General features: G+C 39.5%; 1 protein-coding gene across 1 annotated transcript; it reads left to right on the top strand.

Annotated features, from left to right (window-relative positions):
• Positions 1–65: 65 nt before the first annotated feature.
• On the top strand, positions 66–27,924 carry LOC132395528 (lanosterol 14-alpha demethylase). Its single transcript, XM_059972287.1, has 10 exons — positions 66–400; positions 4,482–4,580; positions 6,019–6,195; positions 8,415–8,541; positions 13,704–13,878; positions 15,941–16,060; positions 17,119–17,314; positions 22,139–22,234; positions 23,706–23,874; positions 27,059–27,924. Exons 1-10 carry the CDS (start codon positions 236–238, stop codon positions 27,235–27,237), a joined length of 1,503 nt encoding a protein of 500 aa, XP_059828270.1. The 5' UTR covers positions 66–235; the 3' UTR covers positions 27,238–27,924.
• Positions 27,925–27,992: the final 68 nt, after the last annotated feature.

Genomic DNA, 27,992 nt, shown 5'->3' with positions numbered 1-27,992 from the left:
TGGTCCGGTCCGAGCGGCGGGCAGCCAATGAGAGTTGCTCGAGTCCGGTCCCTGCGTCGGGCCCGCCCCCTTGCTCCAGGTCCCTCCAGCCAGCGCTGCGTCTCGGTGCGGAGCTCTCCCGTATGTCTGCTACACCGTAACTGAAAAGGTGGAGGCAGACCCCCTCGGGACTACCGCTTGCAAATCTGTACCGTGCAGGGAGGTGTGCCGAAGGGCTGAGTCTGCGGTCGCCGCGATGCTGTTGCTGCTGCTGGAGGCTGGCTCGTCCATCCTGGGAAATGCCGTGGAAAAGGTCGTGGATGGCAGCTTGACGTCCATGGTGCTGGTTACTTCAGCTTTTATCTTAAGTCTGGCGTACTTCTCCAAAATGAGCCTAAAACATCATGAAAGTCCGAACACAGTATGTATCAGAACTCAATTCCGTTATATTTTGGAAATGGTTCTTAACTTTGTATTATCATTCCCTGCAGGAATCTGATGCCCCTGGCCATCCTCAGTTGCCTCCGAAGTAGGGAAGAAATTGAGAGTAAACCACCTTTGAGTATGAATAAATCATACTGGAAGCAGTCGTTTTCAATTTATCTCAATTATTTAAAACGTGGTTCACTGTTCCTTCAGATTAACTGTTACTCATAAGGATTGCCATAGTAAAAATTATTACCAGGAGCTGACTAATAAATATCACATTGTTTAATTTGTAAATTATAATGTGGCTGATATGTTGTCGAAGCTGTAGCAGGCTGGGAGCCGATCTGACAGGTATTTCTAATGATCCCTTAGTGTTGACAGAGAAAGTGTTCCAATTTGCAGAAACCAAGAACTAGGTGATACGGACTAAAGTGATGTTTTAAAGAAATACGTGATTATGAAACTTTTATACAGCATGCCATTAGAGTCTGCCAGTGATAATAATAGAGCCAGACATAATTCCTACTGTCTTGTTAACATTCTGTGACAGCACCTCAGTCATTTTTGATGCAATGGTTACCATCAGGTAAATTGCAAACTGTAGATTGGATGGATCTTTGTTGCTGCCTATGAAATAGTTACAGAATTGTGGTCAAACTAATTGAAAATTATTTTGCTGTAGAAATTTACTGCTAAAGGATATTTTGGGCTATAAGAAATAATAGGTTACATGACCTGGTATGTCAGATCTGTTATTCAAACCAACCATTATGTTACTGTGATATTAAAAAGAAGTTCTTTTCTGTCTGATCCACTTCCCTGAGAATTTATTTATTGACCTCAGCCTTTAATTAAAGAAAGCCAATCCGAAGACATGAGGTTTCACTGCCCTTTTAGTGAACATATTTCTCTTCTCCTAGGTTTTTAACGACAGACCTCTGTATTCTGAGGGTTGTACTTTCTAGTTCTAAACTCACTAAAAGTTGATAAAAACTAATTTTCTGATCAAATCCTTTCAAAATCATGTGTTCTATGTGTTTGTTTCTCATTCTTCCAAATTCTAGAGGCTATAAGCTAATCTGTCTCTTCAAAGGCTAGCCCTGTGGTCCTGGTTTTCATTTTTGTGTATCTTACTAGAGAGAAAGTTAGCTGAGTGCTGCAGGTGAGGTCTCATCAAAGTCCTTCCACAAGAATTGCTTACTCTGTACGATAAGGGATAAAACACCAGTTCTTCTTAAATTCTAAATTAACAGTTAACCATAGATTTCATTATTTTCCTACATTTCCTGAATCAAGTCAAGTTTATTGTCATTTCGACCATAAACTGCTGGTACAATACACAGTAAAATCGAAACAACATTCCTCCAGGAATGAAACTGGCTTTCAATTTGTCTTTTTCGCTCATTAAGTAATGGTGTTACATTTGTCATTTTGCAGACTGTTTAGATTCTGTTTGCAAATAAGGAGGTTTTGAGCATTGTGATCAATTCATAAGTCATCTTTGTAGCCACTTTGTTCAGCACAAAAACAAACTCCTTGGTCCATAACTTCCATGATGACATTTTCACCCATTTACACTATCGTATCTTCTATGCCTGGCCTATTTAAGTGTTTGTCTAAATGCCTCTTAAACACTGTGATTGCATTTTGATTCCACATTTCTTCTGCTCTTTTAAAACACTAGGTTTAATGAATTTACTGGCTTATAGCTCCAATAATTTTCCCAGTACTCTTTCATTAAAGAAAGTGTTTGGTTCTCTGAGAAAGAATGCTAAGTGTGTTAAGCATGGCCTGAAAGTCTGAAGGTGGGGGTCATGGTCTTTAGACATGACTATGATGAGACATTCTTTCATTCAGGGAAATTGCCTATCATATAATTTTCTTTACTTTAAAGACTGTAATGATTGGAAGATAATTAATACTTGATTTTTGAAGATTATGCAAATTGAGATTAATGACCCCAATGGGGAAATTGGATTTTATACAGAAATTCAGATATAATCCCTTGAATGACAGCCAAGCTCATCAGCTATAAACCCACTTCTCTTGATTATGTTCATAAAGTAAGGTTGTTGGAAGCCAGTTAACTCTGTTTCAAACCATCAAGGCAGAAACTTCTCAGCGTTATTTCCTAAAGTAAGCTTTATCCATGATATTCTGTTCATTGTAAGATCAGAATGTTGGTCAACATTTGCATAATATACTGTTCCCTTCACAATTCTTTACACTATGGAATAAACCATATCTGCATGGACAAAGAGCTGTGAACACCTTGGCTTGCCTGATGAGTGACAAGGCAATGTTTTGTGCCACAAGTGCTAGGAAGAGAGGATTGTCATCTCATAGTACTGCATTGTCTTGGTGCCATTGAATACCCCATGACCAATCCTGGACTGGATAGGCAGAATCTTATTGCACTTAGATTTACAATAGCAGGCAGAAAATTGGGTATTCTTCAGAGTGATTCATCCCAAGGCTGTTGCAGCACTGGGAAAGCACAATGCAGAAGTACAACATCATACCCATGTGTTAGTTGGATGAGTGCAACACCAGTGACACTCTTAACACGACTATCTGGGAGAGGAAAGTCTGCGTCCTTGACGACCAACCCACCACAAATAATTATTCTCCTTACAGCTGGGGCTCTGTGGTTGTAGGATGTATGATGCACAAGATGTAATCCAGCAGTTCTTCAGGTTTCTTCAAGAGCACTCCACATCTATGACTTGTATCACCCACAAAAAACAAACAATAAGTGCAGGGGAACAGCACCAACCCTGACTTCCTTTTCAAGCCATGTAGTGACTTGAAACTTTGCTGATTGGTTTATTATTTGTCTCGTATACTGAGGTGCAGTGAACTTTGTTTTGTGCTCCATCCATACAGATTATTATAGCACATCAGTACATCAAGGTAGTACAGGGGGAAAGCCATAACAGAATTCAGAGTATAATTTATCACTATTCTTTCGTTGTTGATGAATCAGAATATTGAAACTCTTAACAGCACACTACAGTGCTACCTTCAAATTGCAGTGGTTCTAGAAGACATATCTCATTAAAGGCACCCACTAATCATGAATGAATGTATATTAAAAATAAGAGGAAAGGCAAATATGGCTTGCCCCAATGTTATGGTGGGTTTGTGTTCCTAGAAAGCCATCTGTATCACAAGTTTCCATAATGGGAGCCCTTGACAAAAATTGACAACATATTTTTGTTTCTTTCACGTTCTGTTTATTTAATTATTTTTTCCTCACATAAAATTGTGAATTATTTTTCGTTCTTATCTTGCAGTTGACACCATATGTTGATATGATCAACGTAATTAAGACTAGTAAAGAATAATCGCATTAAGAAAAGTGCTTTTGTGTAATTATTGACAGCGTAGAGGCTGATTGAAGGAGAAATTATGTCACTTGATGTAATTGGATAGGCAGTTAAAGTGCTACTTAAAACTAGAAGAGTTATTAGGATTTTTGTGTGGTGGATAATGTTGAATATAAGAAACAAAAGTGGACTGATTGGACCTATGAAGCCTCTCCTGCTGTTCAAAAGTCTCTCATTATCTGCATTGCATGTATCTGTGATAAGGGAATACCTCAGAAAGTCAACCACCTGGGCGAAGAAATTCCATCTCATTAGCTTCTGATATACCCTAATTCTAGATCTCCAATTTGGGAAGACGTACCCTGTCAGATCCCCACAGACTTGCTTATGTTTCAATCAGATCTTAGACTGATTGACACTTATTCTGACTGAATATAAATCCTGATCAACCATTCTTAATGTGTCTCTTCATATCGAGCATTCTTTTCACATTGTCCAAAGCAAGTATGTCATCTCTTAAGTATGGAGACTATAACTGCAAATTCACCAATATACAGGAAAGCTGGATCAAAACTCCCCTAATTTTCCCCCTCCTATCCATCACAATAAAGACCAATTTTCTATTACTCTTTCTTATCACTTGGTGTATCTGATAGACAACAAGATGGGCTGAGTGTGTGAAATTATTACTGTTTATGTTAGTGTATTTCATTGATTGCTAAGTTACTGGCGTCTTTTTTTCAGAAATACCCGCCATATATTCATTCTAGCATTCCATTCCTTGGACATGCAATTGCTTTTGGAAGAAATCCGATTGACTTTTTAGAAGATGCATACTCTAAAGTAAGTGTTAAATATACTTCTGCTCTCCGGTCACATAATTGTGCATAATTTCCAGTTGTCGCTATTTCTACTGTTCATTATAATGACCTTAAAGAAATGTGGTTGAGCTGAGTGTTTGATTTGGGGGAAAAAAGGGTTGCATTGGACATATCAGAAATCTTGCCTGATACTTGTGGAGGAGTAATTGGGGGAAATGCTCAAAGTTTATTAAATCTGTTGTGCAAAACTGAATTTGCAATATTTAATATATTTTGGGAGGTGAAAAAATTCTATAACTGTGGGACTAAAATTTTGTTAGTATATAATTATTTCATTTACTTCAATTTATTGTTTCTTCAGGTAACATTCCTATAGTGCCAATAGTGTAAAACCATTGTTTATTAAGTATTCCCAACATTTTTATCTAGTTACACTCTTGTGTTAATTAGCATTAACATACATCAAGAGTTACTTCCATTTTGCAAATTTATTTCTACATTAAAATCCATCTGTAATTACTTACAACTTTTGTTTAATTGGTACAATTTGTTCTGAATAACAGAATAGGCCCTTCAGCCCATAATATTGTGCTGAACTAATTAAACTTCTGCCTGCATACTGTATTGTCCATAATCTCACCATTCTCTGTCTATTTATGTGCCTGTCTAAGATTCTTAAATGTCTATTTTCATTTCTGCCTCCACTCTCCTTGCAGCACGTTCCAGGATTTCTCCTACACATTTCCTTTGAATTTGCCTCCTCACCCCTTCCCCCACCTTAAATACATATCTTCTAGTATTAGGCATTTCAACCCTGGGAGATAGATATTGGCTTCCTACTGTATGTACCTGTGTCTCATAATTTTATAAGTATCAAGTCTCCTCTCAGCCTTTGCCCCTCCAGAGAAAACAAGCCAGGTTTTTCTAACCTCACCTTATTTAACATGCCCCTAATCCAGGCACCCTCCCAGGAAACCTCTTCTGCACCCTCTCCAAAGCTTGCACAAATGGGGAAACCAGAACTGAATGCAATACTCCAGATGTGGACAAACCAGAACTTTATAAAAAGTTTCACCATAATTTCCTAACTGTTGAGCTCAGTGCCTCAACTAATAAAGATGTACACTGCAAATGCCTTTTCTAACATGTTAACAACTTCTGTGACCATTATCCCAAGATCCCTATTTCTCAGATTAATGGTGTAACTGCTAATATCCTTGGTCATGAAGTCTGATGCATCAGTGTTCTGTGCTGCAAATTATTGGAGTGAAAGCTCGTTAATGCATTATGTACAGGCTCTGCTGAATTTTCACAAGTTGTTATTTGAGAAAGTAAGTATTGTCAGAATGGCAAGGGACTCAGGGAATTACTAAGTGTATGCTCTTTGAAAGTAATAGGTCAACTAATGTAAATTCAATTTTTTTTATCATTTTAAATCGTTCTCTCTTTTTTTTAAACAGTATGGTCCTGTGTTTAGTTTCACAATGGTTGGGAAGACATTTACATATTTGCTGGGGAGTGACTCGGCTGCTTTGCTCTTCAACAGTAAAAATGAGGACTTAAATGCTGAGGATGTTTACTCCAAGCTTACAACACCAGTTTTTGGCAAAGGAGTTGCCTACGATATTCCAAACCCAGTATGTATATTTTCCTGTTGGACAGAAATGTGGGGCTTTTCACATCAACTGTAATCAGGACTTGTCCTGTAATTAGTTTCTTTGTTTTTTTAAAATATCTAATCTATTTATGATCTCTTGATTATAGTAAGCTGCTGAAGGTGGGAATTGTGTAATGAATGACAGAATTAAACATTGGACATCATTCTTGTTCTCAAATTATACTTAATTCAAAGGCAAATTTATTTTTGCCACAAAGAAACTTCAGATTTTAGTTATGTTAATAGTACTCATCTGATAATAAAAATCTGCAGATGCCATGTATCTGAAATAAAAGATAGAAAATATAGGAGATGTTCAGTAGTTCTGATTTTAATAATCTGTAACATTGACCTGATTTTGTGGTCTGTAAATGCTATCTGAGCTGCTAGGTTTCTTCAGCTTGTTTTATTAGTTTTACTCATATTCATGTAGATGCTTTGATTCAGGTTGAAGGCCTTACATTAGATTTGGAAAGTGAGCAACCTTGCCTGAGTTGGGTTGTGGGGGGGGGGGGGGGCGGTTATCGGTGTATAGAAAGAAGAAATGTCTGTAATATGGTGCAGACTAAAATGATCAAAGTATCACCTATTTTAAAAAAAAACATGAAGTTAGGGATAAAAGAAAAAGAGAGAAAAAAGAAGTAAAATATTGAGATTGAAAAGCCACATCGGACGGTGTGGGGAGAGGGATGTATGTGTGTAAAAGAGAGGAAGAGCTGGTCACTTGAAATTGTTAAAATCAGCCTCAAGTCTACAATGGGAGTTGAGATGGTTTTTGTTTGAGCTTAGTGGTGTTGGAATGATCTATAAGAAGCCCAAGGGAGAATTCAGAGTGGGGGTGGGATTGAAAATTGAGTGAAAACTCTGGACCGCCTTATGAACTGACCGGTTGGTAGACTCATAAGAGTGAAGCAGGGACTCGCAGAGGGAACAGACCCTGTGGGATGCTGAATGGGGAGAGATCTATTTTTTCAGCATCTGTAGTTTTTATCTTTCTGCAGCTCTTTCTTCCCACGGATACTGTTGAGCACTCCCAGCAGTTTCCAGTTTCTGCACTTGCTGCATCGCACTTTTTGGCATCTTAAGCACACTGAAATATCTTACAATGAAGCCAGAATTTGGAAAACTAGCAAACTTAGTGGCAGGGAGCTTTCTAGAAACAATGAAGAAGAAATAATCATCAATAATTTGGACAAACACTGATTAATTAGTGAAAGCCAGAACAGATTTATTAAAGGTGCATAGTGTCTCACTAACCTTAATAGCAATTTGCTTTGATGTAACAGAGGTCAGTGAGGGAAATGCAGTTGGTATGGTCTAAATGGACTTCCAAAACTCATTTGTTAAGACAATGATGTAAAAGGGGTAAGAGCAGCATGGAGAAACAGCTCATCCATCTGACAGGAATTAGTGGTGAAGGGATCTTGTTGAAATTTGGATGTCATGTTTGACTTTAACTTGAATATTTTGTGTGTCTGGTCTGAAAACTGCCTGTTTACTCAGAACTGAAGCTTGATTCAGTCATAGTTGGCTAAACACATGTTCCATCTAAATCAAAATCACGTTTATTATTACCGGCATTAATCATGAAACTTGTTGTTTCTTGGCAGCAGAACAGTGCAATACCTAAAATATACGATGAATTAAAAAAAGAAATATATACAAAAAACTAAATAAGTAATGCGAAAAGAGAGCATAAGTAGTGAAATATGTTCATTGGTTCAGTATCAATCTGATGGCTGAGGGGAAGAAGCTGTTCCTAAAATGTTGAGTGTGTGTCTTTAGGCTTTTTTACCTCCTTCCTGTTGAGAAGAGAACATGTCACAGATGGTTGGTTAGCCCTTCGTCATAAGGAAATATGAAAATACAACAAATGTAAAATAAAATTCCAATTCCTCTGTAGATCAATGCCTCTAACTAGAAATTCAGAAACAGAATCAGGTTTATTATCACTGACAAGTTAATACAGAGCATAAAATGAAAACCTTGGCCGCGAACAGCCAATGTTTATTGAACAATTGCCATTTTGAGTTATCTGTAAGTTAACTTTGTAAGTAAAATACGTCATTTAGAGTGGGAAAGGACAAAGCTGCAAAGTTCATCTCTTCAGAGCATTGAATTGTTTCTGTAAGTAAAAGAAATTACTTTTCCATTTTTAAGTATTTTCCATAAATAAAAGTTGTTTTCTTATTTGACAAGTTATTTCTGGAACAGAAGAAGATGCTCAAAACTGGTCTGAACATTGCACAATTTAAACAGCACATCTCTCTGATTGAAGAGGAAACTATTGAGTATTTTAAACGTTGGGGTGACAGTGGTGTCAGAAGTAAGTATTTGAATATTTCGTCATCTCTGCTTTTGCTGGTTTTAACTTGAAATAACTTTGCATAAAATCCAAAGAAGTTAAGTTGAGGATTATTGTTTATGCTGAGTTATTTAATTGTGGGTGAAGTGTAGTACTAAGTAATAGTATATTCTAATTTGAAAGGGTGGGAAGGGGACAGTGGCATAGTTAGCAGAGATGGTGCCTCTGGGTGCTGTTTGTGTGGTGCATGTATGTTCTTTTTGAGACCACATGGGTTTCCCTTGGGCCGTTCATTTTTCCTCCCAACTCTCCAGTAGTTTGATTAGCCACTGTGTCCTGTTCTTTGTGTGCAAGTGAATGGTAAAAAAAATCTGTCAAGTTCATAAACATAGGGAGGCTAAAAATTGGTGTAAAGTAAGATGTGTAAGTGGGTGGTTTATAGTGGTGTGCACTCAGCAGGCCAAAGAGCTTGTTCATGTACTGTACGGCTCATTAATTGTATTCTGCAAGACATACTATCTTTGAAACGTAGTAGAAGAAAGAGTTTTACCTGAAAAGTCTCTTCCTCATACCTACTTTACAATAGTTAAAAATAAAGCGCAAGAACTCATATTGTAAAGAAAGCTTGTGACAAGCCAACAGGTATAGCAGATGAGTTTGCTAACTCAGGTCAGGTTACTTACTAATCCTCAGTGAAAGGAATAAGAGAGTTTTGAAATGTGAAAAATCTGTTGTCCCTGTATAGTAACAGCAGTGATCGGAGAGGGTGCATTGGAGAGCTCGTTCACAGAGGCAACTTGAGTGGAGCTTCAAAATAAGGAAGGTGTGATTATGATGATGGGATTATACTATGGCCCCCTCTCGGAGGTGGAAGTACAGAGATGTAGACGGAAAGGTGTAGAAGCAGCAGCATTGTTGTTCTGAGGGCCTTTAACTTCCCAAGTATTGATTGGAACTTCCTTTGCACAAAAAGCTTAGGTGAGGCAGGATTTCTTCAGTGCATCTGGGAGGGGTCTTGAAACAGTACAGTATGTGGGAAGTCCAACTTGAGGAAATTTATTGGACCTGGTTTTGGGAAACGAACCAGGCCAGGTACAGTCCGGATAGTGGATGAATATTTTGAGAATAGTGAGCACAACTCATGATGTTTGAAGATAATTATAAGTAAGGATAAAATAAGATCTTGTGGAAAGGCACTAAATTGGAGGAGGGTAAGTTACAACAGGATAAGACAGGAGCTAAGGAATTGATTAGGAGCAGCCACTTTCGGACAGGTCCATGTCTGGTATGTTTAAAGACCAGTTGATCAGAGTTCAGGATCAGTGTGTTCCAATAAGGAGTAAGGGCAAGGGTGTAAATTTAGGAAGGAAAACCAAATGTGCATAGAGTTTAGAAAACTAAAATCGGACTGGGCCCTTGTGGAATGTAATCTTAGCAGGAAAGTGCTCGAGCAGGTGATTAGGAAGGCAAAAGAAGCCATGAATTGTCTTTGGCAAGCAAGGTTAAGGAGAACCTCAAAGTTTTAATTTAAAATTATGTTAAGAAAATGAGTGTAACAAAACAGAAGGCAGATCCATTCAGGGGTAAAGGAGGGAATTTGTGTTTGGAGTCAGTGCAAGTAGCTGAGGTATTAAACGAGTACTTTGTCAGTATTTACCAAGTATAAGGATTTCGAGAATAGTGAAGGCTGACTGGGACACTTTGAGATTAAGAGGAGGTAGTACTGTGCCTTCTGTAAAGCATTAAGATGTACAAGTCTCAGGGCCTGATAGTATGTATCCCAGAATACTTAAAGAAACAAATGGGGAGAATGCTGGATCTTTCACAAAGATATTTGTGTCCTCAATAGCAACAGGTGGGTAGCAAATGTGCCTTTGTTCAAGAAAGGAAATAGGGATAATCCAGGTAGGTATAGACGAGTGAGCCTCAAGTGAGTGGGAAGGAAACAACTGGAGAAGAGACTGAAGGGTAGGAATTTTGTGTGTTGGAAAGGCATGGTTTGCTTAGGGACAGCCTGCATGAGAGTCCATACAGAACTTACTTTTCCTGTCATTTGAATAATCTGTCATGGCAAAATGCAACCCATTTTTCACTTCTGCATTCTCCCAGTTTACAAGATTGCTTTGGAGAATTCTGATGATTTTGCTCTTCAAAAATATAGGTTAAAAAGCAGACTTAAATGCACGTTCATCTGCAGGTAGTGAATTTGGCCCAGAGCTTCATGGGTAAAACCCTTCCAACGACTGAACACATCTACATGAAACATTGCTGTAGAAAAGCCACATCCATCATCAGAGATCCTCACCACCTAGGCTATGCTCTTTTCTCACTGTTGCCATCAGGTAAAAGGCATAAGTGCCTCAGGACTCGCACCACCAGGTTCAAGAGCAATTACTACAATCAACCGTCAGGCTCTTGAACAAAAGGGGATGACTACTCTCATTCTATTTCTGGTGTCCCCACAACCGCTGGTCTCACTCTAAGGACTCTTTATCTTGTCATTTCATACTCGTTGTTTATGACTATTTATTACATTTGCATCTGCACAGTATGTTGTTCATTGATCCTGTTTACAGTTACTGTTCTATAGATTTGCTCAGTATGCCCGCAGAGAGAGAATCTCAGGGTTGCATGTGGTAACATGTATGTACTCTGATAATAAATTTTACTTTGAACTAAGAAGGCAAGAAAATGTGGTGCAAAGAATACAAAATGCTGGAGGAACTCAGCAGGTCAGGCATCCTGCATGGAAATGAATAAACAGTTGACGTTTCGAGCTGAGACTCTTCGTCAGGACTGAGAATGAAGGGGGAAGATGTCAGAATCAAAAGGTGAGGGAGGGGAGGGCTTCATGTCTCTGGACAATTGGGCCTTGTTCCAGGGAAGGTGGGACCTGTTCCGACGGGACGGGTTGCACCTGAACTGAACAAGGGACTAGCATCCTTGCGGGAAGGTTTGCTAGTGCTGCTCCGGTGGGGGGGGGGGGGTTTAAACTAGATTTGCAGGGGGAGGGGAACCAGAGTGTTAGAGCAGATAATGAGGTGGAGGAGGATAAAGGTGATGTGATAGTTGCAAGCATAGTGCATGGAGTAAAGCCAGATCTAACAAATAAAGAGGCTTTGAGGAAAGAGAAACAGAATAAAGGGTGTAAAGGTAGTAAGGTGGAAGGGCTAAAGTGCATGTACTTCAATGCACCAATTCCATAGACACGTATTTAGCTGCATTATCTTCCTGTTTCTAGCCTCACTAGCACATGGCATGGGTAGCAATCCTGAGATTGCAACCCTGGAGGTCCTGTCCTTCAACTTTCCACCTAACTCCCTAAGTTCTCTTTACAGGACCTCCTCCTTCTTCCTATCCACGTCATTGGTCCCTACATGGACCACAACATCTAGCTGCTTGCCCTCCCTCTTGAGAACACTGAGAACTCGATCTGAGATATTGCAGACCCTGGTACCAGGGAGGCAACAGACCATCCGGGATTCTTGATCTTTTCCACAGAACCTCCTATCTGTCCTCTTAACTATCAAAACCCCTATTACTACTGCTCTCCTCTTTTCCCTTCTTCCCTTCTGAGCTGAAAGTCCATTCTCGGTGCCAGAGACGCAACCACTAACTTGTCCCTGGTAGGTCGTCCCCACCAACAGTATCCAAAACGGTATATTTATTATTGATGGGAACGGCCACAGGGGTGTTCTGCTCATTCTGTCTAATCCCCTTCCCTCTCCTGACAGACACCCAGCTACCTGCCTCCTGACTTTTAGGGGTGACTATCTCCCTGTAACTCCTGTTTATTTCTGCCTCCTCCTCCCAAATGATCCGAAGTTCATCCAGCTCCAGCTCCATTTCCCTAACATGGTTTGTCAGGAGCTGCAGCTGGATGCATCTTTTGCAAGTGTAGTCATCAGGGACAATTGTGCTCGCCCTGACTTCCCACATACTGCAAACGGAGCACTCAACTGCCCTAACTGCTGCTGCCGTTACCCGTTCCTAAGCTAATTAGATTATTTAAAGGAGCTTACCCGGCCTTACCTGACTGGGAGCAAGCTCGTCCTCAGCCTCTGCTCGCCGAAGCCTCTTGAGCCAAAGTCTTCCTACTCTGTCTCCCACTACTCCTTTGCCCACTCCGTTAATCTGCTTGCTTTTTAAAATCTCCCACTGTCTCACAGGTCGACTTTCACGCATTTGCACAGTCGTGCCCCGTTCAAACTGCCGAAGAAATGAAGTCATTAGTCAGGGTATTGAGTTCAAGAGCTACGAGGTAAAGTTGCAGCTCTATAAAACCCTGGTTAGACCACACTTGGAATACTGTGTTTTATGAGGATAGGTTGAGCAAGCTAGGACTTTTCTCTTCTGAAGGAAAGAGGGTGAAAGTGATTTGATGGAAGTGTTCAAGATGACAAGAGGCATGAATCGAATGGATAGCCAGAGACTTTTTATCCCAGAGCAGAAATAGCTAATATGAGGGGGCGTTATTTTAAGGTGACTGGGGGATAGTATGGGGGGGGGGTGTCAGAGTTAACTTTTTTTTTAACACAGTGGTGGGTGTGTAGAATGCCTTGCCAGAGGTGGTGGTGGAGGCAGGTACATTAGGGGCATTTAAGAAGCTCTTAAATAGGCACATGGATGATTGAAAAATGGAAGGCTATGTAGGAGGGAAGAGTTAGATTGATCTTAGAGTAGGTTACAAGGTTGGCACTATGTTGTGAGTCAAAGGGCGTGTCCTGTGCTGTATGTTCTACACTCTGTGTTCTAACTTACTCTGATTTGTATCTAAATGAGCAACAGTCTCTGTCCAATCGAGCAAGTATGCTTAACATGTTGTAAGTAAGAGCAAACCCATGAACTTGCTGAGCTTATTGAGGTGGATTGGTCAGAACTGAGTATCTCAGTGTAGCTGGAGATACACATTTGAAAGCCATGCTGAGCACGGAGTTTAAATGCAACTTTTCAAATGTTCAGTCGCCACACTGGATGACTGACTGTAGCAATTAAAATTGCAGGGCTTTTATAATATTTGAATGCTATTTGCACAAAATGCCAGTAAAGTTTAATGTAAGGAAAAAGAAAGAAGAACAAGAATCTGTTTTCTCATTGTATTGATGATAAGTTTATTTGCAGAAAATGTTAGTATTCAGAGGGCATTTAAAACTTAGAATAAATTGCTTCAACTTTTTTTTTAGATTTGTTTGAGGCCCTCTCAGAGCTGATCATTCTAACAGCCAGCCGTTGTTTACATGGAAAAGAGATTCGAAATCTGCTGGATGAGAAAGTTGCTCAGCTCTATGCTGACCTCGATGGTGGATTTACCCATGCTGCATGGCTTCTTCCCAGCTGGTTACCTCTTCCCAGTTTCAGGTACTGAATCATACTGTTCCGAAACCCCTTGGGTCAAACATTAACTCCAAGGATTGCATTACTGTTAAAAGTATCCACAGTTCTGTACTTTAAATTGTGAAATCCGAATAAATATTCTGTGTATTTTAAATATGCTATCCCTTTTTATAAAATGCAGTCATATTGCTAACCAGTCATATTAGCATTAGACATGGCCAATCGGATGGCTACAATGAGAAATCAACTTGTTGTTCTGGTCTGCTTCTGACAGAAATGAATGATTTAATTTCTGTAAGAAGTAGACTAGAGATCTAACTAAAGATTGCGGAAGATTATAGACAATCACTTGTCTTTTGTGTGTGAATATCAGTTAAGTACACCCTTCAAGTCTAGCATTGTGACACAGAAATTTGCATTAGAGGGTGTGTATCATCTGGAATGTTAGTTAATAATACCGGTAATAAACTCTCGTAACATTGTTTATGGTCAGTTTATAAAGCATGTATATCAGTATCTTTTCTAAGATGTATTTGACTTACTGTGAAGCAGCAATCTGATCGGTTCCTTTTACCTGTATCCTGCAACTTATCCTCTTTCACTTGCTCGTTAACTCACCTTTCATTTTTTTTTAGTTATTTTAAGGCATGATTTACAATGGTCAGTTGACTATCCAGCTCTTTGGGTGGTGGAAACAGAAATATGGAAAACAGTCAAACTCAGACAGCAGCTGAGGTCAGGATCAAACACTGATCACTAGAGCTATGAAGCAGCAGTACTCCATTATATTTTAAAAAAAATGTGAGCTGTCGCCTGTATTTCAGTTACTGAAAGAGCCATGTGGATTGTGAGGCCGTATGCTGCAGCTCATTGTATTGGCTTGCAAGGAAGAAGTATTGAAATAATCTGCAGAGCGTTCTCGTCAGCTGCATCGTGGGCACTTGCCTCCAGTAGTACCTAGGAGTGATGCCTCAAAAAGATGGCATCCATCGTTAAGGACCCCCAACACCCACACATGCCATGTTCTTATTGCTGCCCTCAGGAAGGAGGGATGGAAGTCTGAAGGCACGCATTCAGCGATTCAGGAACAGTTTCTTCCCCCCACTATCCAATTTCTGAATGGATATTGAACTCATGAACACTACCTCGCTTTTTAAATTTTTAATTTTTGCACTACTTAATTAACTATTTAATATACAAGTGTGCGTATATATGTGTATGTATACTTAAATTCAGTTTTTTCTCTATTATGTATTGTATTGTATTTCATGACGTATACCAGTGATATTAAACCTGATTATGATTCTGCAGTACCCTTTTTAAATTCATAAGATGGAAACAGGAATAGACCATTCAGCTCCTTGTGTACTTTACCGTTCAGTAAGATTGTGGCTGATTTTGTCCCCCTTTCCTGTACAAATCCCATGTTCTCAATTTAAAGATCTATCAGACTCCCTTAAATATAATGATTGACCAATTCTGTGCCATGCAGTTGGATAGAAAATTTCAAAGATTAACTACCGCTTGTTAACTCTATCCTGAACGGTTGTGCCTTTATTTTGGGACTCTGGTCACCCCAGCCAGGGGAAGCACTTACCTTTTAAGTCCCATTAGGATTTTCTGTGTTTTAATTACATAATGATTTGTGTTTCTGAACGTGAGTGTATAGGCTAAGTCTGATTAATTTAACATTCTACAACAAGCCCGCTGTTTAAGGTTTTGATCTTTATAGTTTGGGAATCAGGGTTGAGCGTAGCAGGTGGTAGTTACCCCAGTCTGAGGAACTGTGGCCCAATAAGCCAACGATGTCTTCATGAAGGAGATGGAACTGTCTGTGGATACTGGAAGAAAGAATATATAGGTGTAAACATACTGTAAGTATACTGGCTTTGGAATATTTCTACCAGTGTAAATTCTTGTGCTCTAGGTTATTGTCAGCTTTACACATTTGACATGCTTGTTATGTGGTTTTCATTTTCCCTTCCCTGATATTTTATTTTGTACCCAGTCAACTGTTTTAGGGCTGCCTTCATTAATAAGTTTTATTCAGACATATTTCAAAATATTTCTCTCTGTTTTTGGATAGACGACGGGATAAAGCACATAAGAAGATCAAGAATATTTTCTATGATGTAATTAAGAAACGGAGGGAGTCGAGTACCAGGGAAGATGACATGCTGCAGACCTTACTGGATGCTACCTATAAGTATGTCATCAGCACTCAGGGATGAAGGAGCTTTTCTGTTTTTAGTGTTCACCAGGTTATTCCTGTGATTGAAAACACTATGTTACAAATGAATCAGTCAAATTATACTGAAAAGATTTAGCATTTTGCTTTGTAGCATTGGTCACTGATGTTGAAAGCTATTCTAGTGCTGTATTTGTGCTTGGAGGGCGCTTTCCCAAATTCCTTAGTTGGGATTAAGATGATATTGATTTAAAACCTAAATGTTTGATGGATTATTTCTAAGTGGATAAAAAGCATAGATTTGATAAATATATGCTTCTATTTTAATATTGGATAAGTGAGCAGCTATAGAATACAGGAGAACAAATGCACAATCTTTCCATGAGCAAGATAGTGTACTGATTAAATGACAGGACTAGTAGTTCTTTCATCCAGAGACATGAATTCAAATTCAACTTCATGAGCTGTAGAACTTGAATTTATATCTGAAATAGAGAATTTCTAAAAATTCTGACCTTAGTAATCATTAGCCATGTTTAAAAACTCATCTGGTTCACTGATGTTTTCCGTAGGACAGAGGAGCAGAATTAGGCATTGCATCTGCTCCGTCATTCGATTATGGCCGATTTATTTTCCTTGTCAACTCCATTCTTCTGACTTTTCCCTTGGATACTTTTATTCCTCCCTTTGACTTGACCTTTGATGCCTTTATCTCTCAAGAAACCATCCAACTTTGCTTTAAATATGCCCAATGACTTGACCTCCACAGACACCTCTGGCAATAAATTCCACTGATTTACAACCTTCTGATGAAAGAAATCCCTCCTCATCTCTTTATTAAAGGGACATACTTCTTTTCTGAGATGTGCCCTCTGGTTCTAGACTTCTGCCCACGCTTTTTCTTGTAATACCATGGTTTCTTGTTCGGCAGCCTCATGTGCAAGCACCTTGTCAAAGACCTTCTGAAAATCCAAGTAAACAACATCCACTGATTTTCAAATGTCATCTGTGTCTTCCAGTCCGGCCATTTTGCTTTGATGTAATGCCATTTCTTTTGATATATATACTTTCTGTAGGGATGGAACTTCTCTGACTGATGACGAAATCGCAGGTATGCTCATTGGACTTCTGTTGGCAGGGCAGCACACTTCCTCTACTACCAGTGCCTGGATGGGGTTTTTCTTGGCTAAGCATAAAGAGCTGCAGGAGCGTTGCTACGCAGAGCAGAAAGCAGTGGCTGGGGAGGACCTGCCACTGCTCACCTACGACCAGGTATGCCTGATGTGAACTGTGACTGTGTGGATGATTTGTAAACCATATTTTTAAATGAATTTACTGTTAAAGCTAGAATATGTTGTTTATGTGCAAATCATTCACAGTTTGATCTGAACATCTCTGGATTAAAGATTGGAGAAAAACTGCCACAAAGATGATGTGGTAACTGCTCTTCCCATGATTTCAAAGGGTTGTGAATGTAGCTTAGTTTAGTTCAGAAACTAGCCTCCCCTCCATGGACTCTGTCTACACTTTTTGCTGCCTCAGTTGTAGCCAGCTTAATTAAAGGCCGCATACCCCAGATATATCCCACATCCCATCAGGCAGAATATACAAAAGCCTGAAAACATGTACTACCAGGCTCAAGGTCAGCTTCTATCCTGTTGTCATTTAATATTTCCCTTGTATGATAAGATGGATTTTTGACCTCATAATCTACCTCATTATGACCTTCCACCTTATTGTCTACCTGCACTGTGGTTATCTGTAACTGTTAACACTTTATTCTGCACTCTGTTATTGTTTTAGACCATAAGACAAAGGAGAAGTCAGCCATTTGGCCCATCAAGTCTGCTCCACCATTTTACCATGAGCTGATCCATTCTCCCATTTAGTCCCACTGCCCCGCCTTCTCACCATAACCTTTGATGCCCTGGCTACTCAGATAACTATCAATCCCTGCCTTAAATACATCCAGTGACTTGGCCTCCACTGCCGCTCGTAGCAACAAATTCCACAGATTCACCACCCTCTGGCTAAAAAAATTTCTTTGCATCTCTGTTCTGAATGGGCAACCTTCATGCCCTCTTGTACTAGACTCCCCCACCATGGGAAACAAGTGGGGTCTTACCAGTGCCTTATAGAGCCTCAACATCACATCCCTGCTCCTATACTCTATATCTCTAGAAATGAATGCCAACATTGCATTCGCCTTCTTCACCACCGACTCAACCTGGAGGTTAACCTTAAGGATATCCTGCATGAGGACTCCCAAGTCCTGTTGCATCTCAGAACTTTGAATTCCCTCCCCATTTAAATAATAGTCTGCCTGTTTATTTCTTCTACCAAAGTGCATGACCATACACCTTCCAACATTGTATTTCATTTGCCACTTCCTATCTAAGTCTCTCTGCAGACTCTGTTTCCTCAGCACTACCGGCCCCTCCACCTATCTTTGTATCATAAGCCAACTGAGCCACAAAGCCATCTGTTCCATAATCCAAATCATTGATATACAATGTAAAAAGAGGTGGCCCCAGCACGGACCCCTGTGGAACACCACTGGTAACTGGCAGCCAACCAGAATGGGATCCCTTCATTCCCACTTTCTGTTACCTGCCAAACAACCAATGCTCTATCCATGTATGTAACTTCCCCATAATTCCATGGGCTCTTGTCCTGTTTAGCGGCCTCGTGTGGCACCTTGTCAAAGGCCTTCTGAAAATCCAAATACACAACATCCACTGAATCTCCCTTGTCTAGCCTACTTGTAATTTCCTCAAAAAATTGCAATAGGTTTGTCAGGCAGGATTTTCCTTTAAGGAAACCATGCTGAGTTCTACCTATCTTGTCATATGCCTCCAGGTACTCTGTAACCTCATCCTTGACAATCGACTCTAACAACTTCCCAACCACCGATGTCAAGCTAACAGGTCTATGCTTTCCTTTTTGCTTCCTTGCCCCCTTCTTAAATAGCAGAGTGACATTTGCAATCTTCCAGTCCTCCAGAACCATTCCAGAATCTATTGACTTTTGAAAGATCATTGCTAATGTCTCCGCAATCTCCACAGCTACTTCCTTCAGAACACGAGGGTGCATTCCATCTGATCCGGGAGATTTATCTACCCTCAGACTATTCAGCTTCCTGAGTACTTTCTCTGTCGTAATTGCGACTGCGCATATTTCTCTTCCCTGACACCCTTGAATGGTCCAGTATATTGCTGATGTCTTCCTCAGTGAAGACTGATGCAAAATACTCGTTCAGTTCCTCCGCCATCTCCTTATCTCCCATTATGATTTCTCCAGCATCACTTTCAATTGGTCCTATATCTACTCTCACCTGTCTTTTTATATACTTGAAAAAGCTTTTAGTATCCTCTTTGATATTATCTGCTAGCTTCCTTTCATAGTTCATCTTTTCCCTCTTAATGACTTTCTTAGTTTCATTTTGTAAGCTTTTAAAAACTTCCCAATCCTCTATCTTCCCACTAATTTTTGCTTCCTTGATTGCACTCTCCTTTGATTTTACTTTGGCTTTGACTTCTCGTCAGCCAAGGTTGCATCCTTCTTCCATTCGAAAATTTCTTCTTTTTTGGAATATATCTGTCTTGCACCTTCCTCACTTCTTGCATAAACTCCAGCCACTGCTGATCTGCCGTCCTTCCCGCTAGTGTCCCGTTCCGGTCAACTTTGGCCAGTTCCTCTCTCATGCTACAGTAATTTCCTTATGTTTTACCATATACTATTTCAATGCACATGTTGTAATAAATTTATCTGTAACAACAGTAAGCAAGACCAGTTTTTCCCACTGTACATGTACACTGTACATGTGACAAAAATAAACCAATTTAAGTTTACCAGTTTACTTTGGAAATACTGTTCAGGAAACTGAATCTGTAACTTACTTTTCTATGCATTTTTAAATAACATCAACCAAGATTATCTTAAATGGCCCAAAATCAAATACCTCAATCCATAGAACTAAGTATGTACAAACTCCATTTCCAGAAAAGTTAGGATATTTTCCAAAATGCAATAAAAACAAAAATTTGTGATATGTTAATTCATGTGAATCCTTATTTAACTGACAAAAGTACAAAGAAAAGATTTTCAATAGTCTTACTGACCAACTTAATTATATTTTGTAAATATACACAAATTTAGAATTTGATGGCTGCAACACACTCAACAAAAGTTGGGACAGAGTTAAAATAAGATTGAAAAGTGCACAGAATATTCAAGTAACACCGGTTTGGAAGACTCCACATTAAGCAGGCTAATTGTTAGCAGGTGAGGTATCATGACTGGGTATAAAAGTAGTGTCCATCAAAGGCTCAGTCTTTGCAAACAAGGATGGGTCGGGGCTCACCCCTTTGTGCCAAAATTCGTGAGAGAATTGTTAGTCAGTTCAAAAGGAACATTTCCCAATGCAAGATTGCAGAGAATTTAGGTCTTTCAATATCTACTTTACATAATATTGTGAAAAGATTCAGAGAATTTAGAGACATCTCAGTGCGTAAAGGGCAAGGTCAGAAACGACTGTTGAATGCGCGTGATCTTCGAGCCCTCAGGCGGCACTGCCTAAGAAACCGCCATGCTACTGTGACAATTATAGCCACCTGGGCTCAGGAGTACTTCGGAAAACCATTGTCACTTAACACAGTCCGTCGCTGCATCCAGAAATGCAACTTGAAACTGTATTATGCAAGGAGGAAGCCATACATCAACTCTATGCAGAAACGCCGGCGAGTTCTCTGGGCCCGAGCTCATCTCAGGTGGACCGAAAGACTGTGGAACTGTGTGCTGTGGTCAGATGAGTCCACATTTCAGCTAGTTTTCGGAAAAAATGTGCGTCGAGTTCTCCATGCCAAAGATGAAAACAACCATCCTGATTGTTATCAGCGAAAGGTGCAAAAGCCAGCATCTGTGTTGGTATGGGGGTGCAGTGTCCATGGCATGGGTGAGTTGCACGTATGTGAAGGTACCATTGACTCTGAGGCGTATATTAGGATTTTAGAGAGACATATGTTGCCATCAAGGCGACGTCTCTTCCTGGGACATCCATGCTTATTTTAGCAGGACAATGCCAGACCACATTCTGCACGGGCTACAACAGCGTGGCTTTGTAGACACAGAGTGCGTGTGCTTGACTGGCCTGCTGCCAGTCCAGATCTATCTCCTATTGAAAATGTATGGCGCATCATGAATCAGACAACGGAGACCATGTTCTGTTGAGCAGCTGAGGTCTTATATCAAGCAAGAGTGGACAAAATTTCCAATTACAAATCTACTACAATTAGTATCCTCAGTTCCAAAACAATTAAAAAGTGTTATTAAAAGGAAAGGTGATGTAACGCGATGGTAAACATGCCTCTGTCCCAACTTTTGTTGTGTGTGTTGCAGCCATCAAATTCTAAATTTGTGTATAATTACAAAATACAATTAAGTTGGTTAGTAAAACTATCGAAAATCTTTTCTTTGTACTTTTGTCAGTTAAATAAAGGTTCACGTGAATTAGCATATCACAGATTTTTGTTTTTTATTGCCTTTTGGAAAATATCCCAACTTTTCTGGAAATGGGGTTTGTACATTGTAGCATCAAATGTTTGTAATATTCCCCTCCTGGCATTCAGTTCAGTGAAACAATAGAGCCCAATATTTCAGCACCTTTTTTATGCTTGTGGTGAAAACAAACCACGGTTTGTTACTTAGCTGCTTGCCAATTTGGTGTATTTTTTTTCAGTCGTGTTTCTATTCAAACTTCATCTCCTGACCTTAAATTTTCTTTGCCTCACTTTCAACATTTCTTGTTACCCAATGTCTGATTTATACTGTTCCTAGTGCAGAAACATATATTCTAAATACGTATTTTCTAAGTATAGAAAATAATGTTTTCTGCATAGTCCCTTATAATCTGTGGTACCAGTATTGCTGGTATATCTGAGGAGCTTTATGCTTAATTCATGTAAATCGCTTTCAAGGGTATTTTTAATCAGTGAACTATTTAAATAAAATGGTGGGCTAGGGTTAACCTAGGTTTGGTTCATTAGTGACTTGTACCAAGACAGCATCAGTCCTTTTTTTAAAAAACTTTTCTTGCAGCTGAAAGACATGAGTTTGTTGGACCGCTGCTTAAAGGAAACCCTCAGGCTCCGTCCTCCGATTATGACAATGATGAGGATGGCCAGAACTCCACAGGTACGTCAGAGCCTGAGGACGCAATAACTTGCTTCTGGGCTTTAAAAATATCGGCATTATGAATCAGTATTCTAAATCAAAAGAAGCACATCTGTTTTTCACAGTGGAATCATTTTTATGAGCGCACAATTTAAATGAATGCCTGAACAGATGGGACTGCTATTTGTCTTCACTGCTAGTCTACACAGCAATATTCAGTACATTTGTTATTTACGGTCTTGGATAGTTTAAGCAGTAATTGTGAACAGATTTAAGAAAGGATGTGCTGATATTGGAGAAGGTTGAGAGGAGTTTCAATAGAATTATTCTGGGGTTCAAACAGTTATTTCTAAGAGGAGTGATTTCTGGCTCTAGACCTGTAATCACTGGAATTTAGAAGAATAATGGGGGAGCTAATTGAAAACTGTCAAATTTTGAAAGGCCTTGATAAGAGTGGATGTGGAGAGGATGTCCCTATGCTGGGAGAGTCTAAGACCAGAGGACAGTAGCCTATCGAATAGTGAAAGGCCTTGATAGTGTGGATGCGGAGAGGATGTTTCCTATGGTAAGGGTGTCTAGGATCAGAAGTCACAGCTTCTGAATAGAGGGATGTCAATTTAGAACAAAGGTGGGTAGGAATTTCTTTAGCAAGAGCATGGTAAATCTGTGGATGTGGCTGTAGAGGCAGGTCATTGGGTGTATTTAAGGCCGAGGCTGATGGGCTTGAGTGGTGAAAGCACTCCCAAAGTGTTTTCTTATAGGCCGTTCAAGAAGTTAGACCCAGTAACCATGTCACTTCCATTCCAAGTTAGTGTATGACCTAAAGAGGAATTCTTAAGTAGTGGACAGGTCTATTGCCATTGTACTTTGTAAAATAAAGGATACCTTGTAAGTGATTTGCACTACAATCACATTTCACTAGAGGTGGAGAAACCAAATATTTAGCACAGAGAATTAAATTCCAGTCAATAAGCCAATTCATGTGTAGGTTCTTGAGTTGTGGAGATATAATCAACTGGAGAAAGTTCTGTCACACTCCCAGGTAAAGCGCCTAGGACTTGATACACCTGGCCAAAATGTTCCAGGAGTTGGAAAAGGTAAGCCATTGAGAACTGTTTTCATGTGGACAGTGGTGTGGATAAGATTATACATGATCATATCTTGATTACCACTTAACTGTATTGACTATTATTGTTTCATTTATTTGAGAAATACATGAATAGCTATTCCCTTGATACTTGTGATAAAAAGTCACTAATTTTTGCTTACCTTGTTGTCACTTGTTGAGTTTAATGTGAGATAAACTAATTGCACAGTTGTTCCATGTGTCGAGTTACTAATCTTCAACAAGGCTTATCAATTTGCTTCTTTAAAAACGTACAAGTAATCAGTCTGCATTGATCAATTATCCATTGACATTTTCATTAAGCTGTCCAGGTCTGCTGTTCAACCTTTTGAATATCTGTAATATTGGCTTCTGTTCCTCCTATAGACTGTTGCTGGTTACACCATTCCTCCAGGCCATCAAGTGTGTGTCTCTCCTACCGTCAATCATAGACTTAAAGATACTTGGGTTGAAAGATTTGATTTCGACCCTGATCGCTATCTCCAAGATAACCCGGCTGCTCAGCAGAAGTTTGCGTTTGTACCTTTCGGTGCAGGTAGGTTTTGTTCTATCAAAAAAGTTTCAAGCCAGTTGCTGTCTGATTTGGAGCTCTTGAGCTATGAGATAGGTGGAGGAATAGGTAGTTTTGAGAAAGTAGAGAGGCTACAGAAGGATTGAGACAGATTAGGAGAATGGGCTGATGGAATAGTGTTGGAAAAAGTATGGTCACGCACTTTGGTAGTAGAAATGCAAGGGCTGACAATTTTCTAAGGGAGAGAAAATACAAAAAAACTGAAATGCAAAGTCCTTATGTGGGATTCCCTAAAGGTTGATTTGCAGGATGAGTCTGGTGAGAAAGGCAAATGCAATGTTAGCATTCATTTCAAGGTGAATAGAATATAAGAGCAAGGATGTAATAATGAGACTTCATAAAGCACTGGTGAGGCCTCACTTGGACTACTGTGAGCAGGTTTGGGCCCCTCATCTTGGAAAGGATATGCTGAAACTGTCTCGAGGGGGTTCAAAGGAGGTTCATGAAAATAATTCCAGGATTGAACAGCTTGTCACATGAAGAACATTTGATGTCTGTCGAATGGTGAAAGACCATGATAGAGCGGATGTGGAGAGGATATTTCCAATGGTGGAGAGTTTAAGACCAGAGGACACAGCCTCAGAATAGAGAACAGATGAGGAGGAATTTCTTTAGTCAGAGAGTGAGAATCTGTGGAATTCTTTGCCACAGGCAGCTGTGGAGCCAATTCTGTATATTTAAGGGAGAGGTTGATATATTCTTGTTTGGTCAGGGCATGAAGGGATATAGGGAGAAGGCAGGAGACTGGGGCTGAGAGGAAAATTTGATCAGCCATGGTGAAATGGTGGAGCAGTTTTGAGGGGCCTAATGGCCTAATTCTGCTCCGATATCCCATGGTCTTATTTTCAAAAGAGTAAACGTGTACAGCATGTGGTTAGCAAGACAAATTGGCCTTTATTTGCAGAAGTATTGGAGTTCAAAAGTGGAGAATAACTGAGAATTGTACTGGACAGTGGTGATGCTGAGCTTGGAGTACTATGCACAACTAGGTGCTCTTGTTGAAGAAAGGATATACGGCAGAGCTGGTTACTTTGACCATTCGTTAATCAGAGCAGCCACTTATTTAGCACAACTCTTAAAGATGAAAACAAATGGAGAAAGTAGCTGGGATTCCCTTTGTTTGTTTGGGACATCGCACCAGTAATTGGGGCAGGGGACTGTTGCTTGACATTTTCTAACCAGTCAAGTGCATGTTCATGTGGCTGTTGGGCACTACACCATGCTTAGATTGAACAGTTTAAAAAAAAGTCAGTTACTTGTGTACGTGTTCAAAAAGCAGTGATTTTTGCTACTGATAGTTGGCGAGAAACAAGCAGAAAGGCAATTCCGAACTGTTTTGATCACTGTGGTTTCAAGGATTCAGACTTGGATATGCCAGAAAGAGCTTAGGAGTGAAGATGAAACGATTTCACTACTTCAACAAGTTAGGAACCTTGAAGAACTTGAAGTTATCGGCAATCATCTTGAATGCTACCTTTGGTCCCCACTGGACACTCAGCCAGCGGGTCTTATACCCGGGTCATATAGGGACATGCCTGTCCCAGCTTGCAAAGTCAGGTCTGGTGGATCGGGTGGATGAGATCTACAGTGAGATCCAATGGCCTGGAAGGTGGTTCTACAATGCGACGTGGAGAGGGGAGGGTATGATGAGGTACAGAGTAAGTCATGGTCATCCACTGCATCAGGGAAGAGTCTGGTTGTGATGTCTACTCCTCCCACTGAACCCAGACTGCCGAGGTCAAGAGAGTGGAATTGCTCCAGTGTAACAGCCTTTTCACTTTTAAAAACTCTCCTGAACAGGTTTCCTGTCATCATCAGATGTGATGGACAACCACCAGTAGTGTTAGTAGTGTTCTAATTTGTTTGGTATTTCATTTAAATACATTACTTGTTACTGATTTACATGGTAACAAATGTTTAACTATTTCTATGAAACTCTGGCTGATTGGGGCAGACATTTAACTGGGCCAAAATGTACTGGTACTGATCTGTCCCAATTAACTAGAATCTACTGTACTGACAAAGGAGACATTCCAGATGTGGATAGCTAAGAAAAAATAGATTAATGTTCTTTAGAGTTTGAAAGAGTGAGTGGTTATCTAATGGAAACAAGCAGGAACTTTACTATGTATGATCAGGCAGATGCTAATGTCTGTACAAGTGGGAGAATCTCAAACAAAAAGACATAGTTATCAATTTTAGTGACAGTTCCTTAAAACTGTAGGGATTTCTTGTTGCAAAGGGTGTTGAATTTTGGGAATTTTCTACCCCCAGAATTATGGGAATTATATTATTGAAGAGGAAGTAAATAACGTTGTGAACAATTTGGGGATTAGGGCTTTCTGGACAATACAGAAGAGCTAGGTAGATCAGCCACGATTAGGGTAGGATTGAAGAGATAAGTGGTTACCCCCTTTTCCTAATGTTCTCTTTTAAACATCCTTTCCCAGTACTCTGTAGCTCTGTCAGAAGAAGTATATTGTGTGAATTCCTCTAACTTCTAAAGTGCCAATTTTAAAATGGTGAAATCCTTGGCCAGTATGTTCCCCCTTGAGCAATTTGCTTTGTTTATAATGTCCATGGAAAGTTTAATTTCTTAAAATAGAAACAAGCCTGATTTAACATTTCCCTTGCACCAATATTCCTTTGATTTGGAATCATCCTTATTAGCTGCCATTCTTCATACAATTTAAAGATTACCTACTGTCTGCAACTCCTGCTTTGTATGTGTCCTTCTGTAGAACCAATACAAAGCTTGACTTTTGTTTTTAAAGGGGTAAATAAATTAAAGATATTTTGTGCTATAGTTTTGTCACTCATATTTCATTACTCTTTTGAAAAGTTATTAACAAAAAGACGAGCAACACCCACAAAATGCTGGTGGAATTCAGCAGGCCAGGCTACTTCTATGGAAAAAAAAGAGTACAGTCGACGTTTTGGGCCGAAACCCTTCACCAGTCCTGATGAAGGGACTTGGCCTGAAACTTTGACTATACTCCTTTCCACAGATGCTGCTTGGCTTGCTGAGTTCCTCCAGCATTTTGTGTGTTATTTGGATTTCCTGCATCTGCAGATTTTCTCTTGTTTGTAAAAGACATCATGTCATGTCTTTCACTTCACAACCTTTAACTTTCTTTTCTTCCTCTAGGTCGTCATCGTTGTATTGGGGAAAATTTTGCATATGTACAGATCAAGACAATCTGGTCTACTTTAATCCGTTTGTATGAGTTTGATCTTGTTGATGGATACTTCCCAGTTGTGAACTACACAACCATGATCCACACCCCTACAAACCCAGTTATCAGCTATAAGAGACGAATGAAATAAGAAATGGATTAATAAAATCAAATCTTGCTATTCTGCAGTGACTTGTTTATGCTATCAAATCATTTTGTTGGTCTGTTATATAAAAATCTCATTCAACTAATTCAGTACTGATTTTGTAATTACTATTAATTTATTTCTAAATTAAGGATATTGATAACTGGGGTCCGTTTTACAAATAGTAGTAGTCTGAAATTTTGTTGTCTCTGCTCACGAATTGCATTTGTATCCCTGAAAGCAAAGATGTGTTGAGACTTAATTGCACTGCTGAGCACTCAAAGACAGCAGCTTAGTGAATTTCCTTGTATTATCACATCCTTATGTGATTTATTCTCAATGTTAAACTTGGATGTTGTCCCTTTTGCAACGTACTTTAACATTTTAACATTAAGGAAATGTAGAGAAGATATGTTGCATTTTTCCAATGGTGGGCTGCTTGTATGAACATTAGGGAGTGAAGTTTGCTTTTAAGTATGAATTTGGAATTTCTGAAGTTGTGGTAAAGCTTAGTTTGTAGAAATTTTGTATCAGCTTGGGATGGATAATAATGGTTATGACTTTATAGCCTCTCAAAATGGGATTGCTTAAGGCTTTAAAACTGTTGTCTTACTTGTGAATGTAATTGATTGTACAAAAGATTGTCACATTGTTTTGTATTATTTTAACTAATTATATAGCACCAAAATTGGTCATTGTATCAGGAAATTTATCTAATTGTTTATACCCCATCCCTCAGCTAGCCTCAAAACAAAGGACAG

The sequence above is a fragment of the Hypanus sabinus genome, chromosome 6 (genome assembly GCF_030144855.1).
Source record: "Hypanus sabinus isolate sHypSab1 chromosome 6, sHypSab1.hap1, whole genome shotgun sequence".
Taxonomy (NCBI): domain Eukaryota; kingdom Metazoa; phylum Chordata; class Chondrichthyes; order Myliobatiformes; family Dasyatidae; genus Hypanus; species Hypanus sabinus.
The sequence above is the reverse complement of the archived record's forward strand: the minus strand, read 5'-3'. Positions and strand labels throughout refer to the sequence as shown.